Source organism: Enhydra lutris, unplaced genomic scaffold (genome assembly GCF_002288905.1).
Source record: "Enhydra lutris kenyoni isolate GAN:26980312 unplaced genomic scaffold, ASM228890v2 scaffoldscaffold57, whole genome shotgun sequence".
In the NCBI taxonomy this organism is placed as follows: Eukaryota; Metazoa; Chordata; class Mammalia; order Carnivora; family Mustelidae; genus Enhydra; species Enhydra lutris.
Window position 1 is genome coordinate 6,206,199 of NW_019154141.1, and position 5,467 is coordinate 6,211,665.

The window sequence follows — 5,467 nt, forward strand, 5'->3', positions numbered from 1 at the left end:
CCTCTGCCCCTCTCCCTGCTTGCTAAATAAATAAGCAAATAAATAAATTTAAAAAAAAATGCACTTATCACAATGAGCACTGAATGATGTATAGAATGTTGAATCACTATATTGTACATCTGAAACTAATATAATGCTATGTGTTAACTATACTGGAATTAAAATTAAAAATAAAATACATGTAGGAGTGAAATGGATGAAAACTTATAGCACAAAGAATGGGAGGAGGAAATCTCAGAAGCTTCTTCCATAATTCATAAATTGGTATAATATTTTTGAAGGTAAACTACCATAACTTAAAGATGCAATTTGCAAGTCCTAAGGCAACTACTAAAAAGGAGAGATACAGCTAATAAACTGATAGTGAAAATGAAATGGAATACTAGAAATCCCAGTTTAAAAAAAAAAGATAAATCGAAAATTCTTTTTAAATCGTGTGCTCTATTTCTTTCTGTGATCACTAATTACTCTGCACACACACACAAAATCAGTGGGCACAGAAACCACAATCCATAAAAATCAGAAACAGAAATTAAGAATCCCTCGATAAGGTAAAGGAGGAGCAAGAGAGGTGAAGACCTGGAGTTTAGTTCTGGCCATAAACTAACTAGAAGATCGAAGATGGGTCCCTGGGCTTTCTCATTGTTAACTATTTTTGAAATCAAGCCTTCCAATGAGTCTGCGAAATGAGTGTGAATGGAAAAACATGATGCAACATACCCATATCTCAACATCTGAATGTGCTTCAGACAAGGTTCTACCTTCAGTCTTTAAGAAGAATGGCAGTGCCCACTAATTGCTTTTCAAGTGAGCAGAGCTTCCTGACACACTTCTGAAGGAAACTGCATTAACCAGAAACTTCACTACTACCCCCAAGCCCACTGATCTGAAGGAAAATACATGGCTCTACTTTACCATACAGTTGGAACCAGCATTACAACTTTTGGCATCTCTCCTTGATCAACAAAATTATCATCTAGTGCGCAGTAGGCCTCTTCACTGCATTTTGGTTTAAGTTAACCAAAGTCATTTTTTTAAATAGATAAATATCCTAATAACAGCTATCAATACCAAGTACTCAAGTCAGGTTTCTCAAGTATTCAAACACCACACAAACCAAGGTGTATTTCATGGTTACAAAGATCAAGACAGTAGCAACTCACCAATCAAACATAATTATAACTACTTTTGTAATAGCTGATTTTGATAGTGAAATTAAATGAAGTATAAACTCCAACTTACTATCGTCATTTTATTAGAGTAGAAAGTCACTCAATCCAACCTCTCGTGATTTTTAAATGATGTATGTGAGCTTAATAAACTAAAATTCACTGATATACATAAATAATGGTTAATGTTGTCCAGTGAAAACTAGTGGGGAAACTAAGGCTCAATATTAAAAAGTTTACCTTCTGTTTTTCAGAAATTTGGGAGAATATTGTGGGATGGCTAGATTAATATGCATAATCCCCATAAGGCCAATATCTGGTTTCTCTTCAAAGGAGGAAAAAGTGAATCAGGAAGGAAAAAAACCAGTTTTAACTCATATATTATCCAGGACTTGTAGCGCAATAATATAACCATTCCCAACTGGGATGATGAGTTGACATTTTTAAAGAAATGAAGCTGAGACACCTCTTGGTAAATGACACCTACCATGTACGAAGGTAAGGTTTTCAGTGTCCCCGGTTCAGGTCGGTGTGTAAAGGGGCCTTCGAGCACTCCTCGCTTCAGCATGTGCAGTAACAGTTTGGCGTACAGGTTCCGATTCTTCCTGCCCATCATTCCTGCACCTGTTCCTGAAGGCTCACACAGTTTTTTGATCCAAAGTGCACACCTCTGTCGTTCTAGAAATACATAACAACCACTAGAAACTTGATTTTTCAGAAAATAAAACAGTAAAGGCCTATAAAACATCTTTTTTGGTCTAGAGCAGGGGCGGCAAACATTATCTGCAAAATGCCAGGCAGTCATTTTAGGCTGTGCTGGCCAGCTGGTCCCTGACACGACTACTTGACTCTGCCACCATAACATGAAAGCAGCCCCATGCCACATGTAATCAAATGGGCAGCAGTATTTTCTAATAAAACTTTAGAGAAAAGACAGCAAGCTGGATTTGGCCCTGGGAGGCTATGGTTTGCCAACCCCTGAAAAGCTTAACTTTTTCAGTTAAATAGTGATCAGGCAAGAAAAATGCAAAGAAATATGTTCTCAAAAATAAAATCTCTGATCGTTATTGAATAATTTCTGAGATAAAATTATGCTGTAAAACATCTCTAAGATAATTTTAGCTAGGCTGAAAAATCTTTCTGTAATTCTAATTTTACAAACCAAAGGAGAGCTGAAATGCAATCTTACTTAAGCATTTTAAACTTACCCTAAAATTTGTTCTCAAATGTTTTATTTACTAAGCTGATAAATTTCAGATTTGTAGTTGATTAATTTAGGGTTTTCTTCTAACCTCTCTAAAAATAATTGAAGGCTATCAACATGTAAGTTAGCAAAATAATTATCCCTTTAAAAACTACTTTAAAAATACACATATAATCCACATATAATGACCCACTGACTACCTTATCTGACCACTACACAGAATTATTTTCCTGTCTCATGGAAACTATTTGGAGATTAATCTTTTATCAGTTTAACTCAATTTAAGGATTATACATCTAACATAAATCATAACTCTGCTTTAATCTCTTATTTCTAAAGGTCATATTCATTTACTGTTTTACCTACAAAAATCACTCAGGCCGGATTTACCACTTTGCTTATACCAGATTTATCACTTACAGGTATGAGGGCTAACCTTTAAAGAACTTTTGTATTTTTAGCTTTGAAAATTATATAATCACAAAGCAAACTTCATGAAATACTTGGTGTATTTGAGGGGGGGAGTGAAACTGATAAACTTAAGAAAACACTTTTTTCAAATTATGTATTTTCTATATGCCTTGTTGCAAATTGAAATCTATATAATAACCTAATGGCCAGAATTTAGTACGATTTAGTCCATGAAAAGAATTCTTTACTCTACTTAAAGTACTGGGGAAAGCCATTATTGTTAAGTAGCATTTAGCTATAAGAAGATATAAGTTATCATCATTATTCCAGGTCTTGATTGGGATGTGAGTTCTGGAACATTCATTATGAATTAATTAATTAATTAAAGGGCAGGATATACCAATACTGACAATGAGTCATGAACCAAAGATTACAATTAATCCAATCATATGACCTAACATCCATTTTTTTTAAGATTTTATTTATTTATTTGACAGATCACAAGTAGACAGAGAGGCAGGCAGAGAGAGAGAGGAGGAAGCAGGCTCCCTGCTCAGCAGAGAGCCCGATGTGGGGCTCCATCCCAGGACCCTGGGATCATGACCTGAGCCGAAGGCAGAGGCTTTAACCCACTGAGCCACCCAGGTGCCCCGACCTAACATCCATTTTTAAAAGAAAATGAAGGGGCGCCTGGGTGGCTCAGTGGGTTAAGCCCACTCAGTGGGTTAAGCAGGAAGAGCCTGCTTCCCCCTTCTCTCTCTCTGCCTGCCTCTCTGCCTACTTGTGATTTCTCTCTCTCTGTCAAATAAATAAATAAAATCTTTAAAAAAAAATTTAAAAAAAAATGAAATATGAGAGACTTTAATACAAATTTGTCCAAATCAGATCTAAGACAAAAAAAAGGTAGTAAATATCAGAAAAGAACACAGTACACAGTATAGATATCATGAAATAGAAAAGAATAGAAACAGAAATACAAAAGAATAGAATAGAAAAGACCAAAAAAAAGGTAGGAAATATCAGAAAAGAACACAGTATAGATATCATGAAATAGAAATACAATTAATCAAATAATATACAAACAATATAAATTATCATGACTGAGCCACAGAACATGAAATATGCATCTTAAAGACTAGCAGAGGGAGAAAGAAGAGGTTACAGTCTGATGAGGCAAAAGAGAGTAGAGAAAGAAGCTTAGAAAGAAGACCATGCCAAGAAAGGCCACAGCCCCAGAAGAGAAGGTGACCACAGAATGTATAACTCATACACTACACTCCCTTCTCCCAGTGCAGACCCCTGGAACAAATATCTAATATGAAGCTGCTTCCTCATTTTGAACATGGACTTGACTTACACACCTCAGGGAAACAGGGAACTTGGACAAAACATGGGTAAAAGCTAGAGTATCTTGGCACTATTCCCCACTAACAAATGCCATTAACCTTTACAGCCTACAATGGCTTAGAGAATCATCCTGGCCCCCCAAACTCTCTCCAATTGTTCTCTGATGCCTAAGTCATCTGAAAGTCTTTGACTTGATACAAAGACTCTCATCCCATTATTAAACAGGCCAGGAAGTACAGACAAGATAGTAACAAAAACTCATTCACAATTGATTTCATTCAGTCAACCAATAAGCATACAAGATCAATAGACTTTTTTTTTCTGCTTTGATAAATAAAACTGTCAGAGAACAGATGGATAGTAGTAGGCTCCTGAAAGAGGAAGCACTTCAGGGAGGAAAAAGATGCAGTTAGAAACAGCTGTAGCTAACGTTAGAGATCCACGGGCTTTAAGCTCATGATGTCTGAGAGTGATAGCACACTCTTTCCACAGTTTACAGATCTAGTTTACTAGATCTTCCCACAGCTTGCTAGGATATTATCACTAAATTTCTATATACCCTTGAATAGCTCAAAGCACACAATTCTACATCAGCTTACCACGAAACTGTGATTAAAGAAACTTAGCTTTTGGGGGCGCCTAGGTGGCTCAGTCGGTTGAGCACCCAGCTCTTGGTTTCAACTCAGACCGTGATCTCAGGATAGTGAGATCGAACTCCAGATTGGGCTCTGCGCTCGGCAAGGAGTCTGCTTCAGATTCTCTCTCTCCCTCTCCCCTTCCCCTTGCTCACATGCACACACACACTCTCTAATAAATAAATCTTTCACCAAAAACAAAGAAAGAAAAAAGAAATTAAGCATTCTCTTCATTGTGATAAGTCACTGGTTTGAAAAGATAATATAAAGAAAAATTAATCTTAAAATCTGGTTTGCAATCATAATCTTACCTGACCTATGGGGCAATTTTAGAACAAAGGGCTTCATATCTACCACAAAGTGATCAAATTCTGCATCCAGCTTCTCCCATTTTTCTTCTTCACTTCCAATTTCCATAATTCAGTCTAGAAAAGATTTAAAATTAAAATATTAAGATCTGTCTGCTGAGAACTACACAACTCTAATGAAATAGGAGATCAAGAAAAACTTATTAGTGTTAAATAGTGTTAAATATCCCCAAACTGACCTATAGATATGTTGCAGTCCTAATCAAAATTCCAGCAGTATTCTTTGTAAATGTGCACAAGCTGGTTCTAAAATTTATGTAAAAATGTAAAGGAACTAGAATATCAAAAACAATTCTGAAAAAAAAAAACACAGTTGGAGAACTCAATTATCTG

At 36.0% G+C, this 5,467-nt stretch overlaps 1 protein-coding gene across 1 annotated transcript in view; it reads right to left on the reverse strand.

Annotated features, from left to right (window-relative positions):
- LOC111158116 (centrosomal protein 112) overlaps window positions 1–5,183 on the reverse strand; it is a 414,110-nt gene extending 408,927 nt beyond the window's left edge. The window contains exons 1-2 of the mRNA XM_022519974.1: window positions 5,078–5,183; window positions 1,657–1,847 (exon numbers count right to left, since the gene is read on the reverse strand). Of these exons, the coding sequence (XP_022375682.1) occupies window positions 1,657–1,847; window positions 5,078–5,183 (297 nt within the window). The remainder of the gene's footprint in view (window positions 1–1,656; window positions 1,848–5,077) is intronic.
- Window positions 5,184–5,467: the final 284 nt, after the last annotated feature.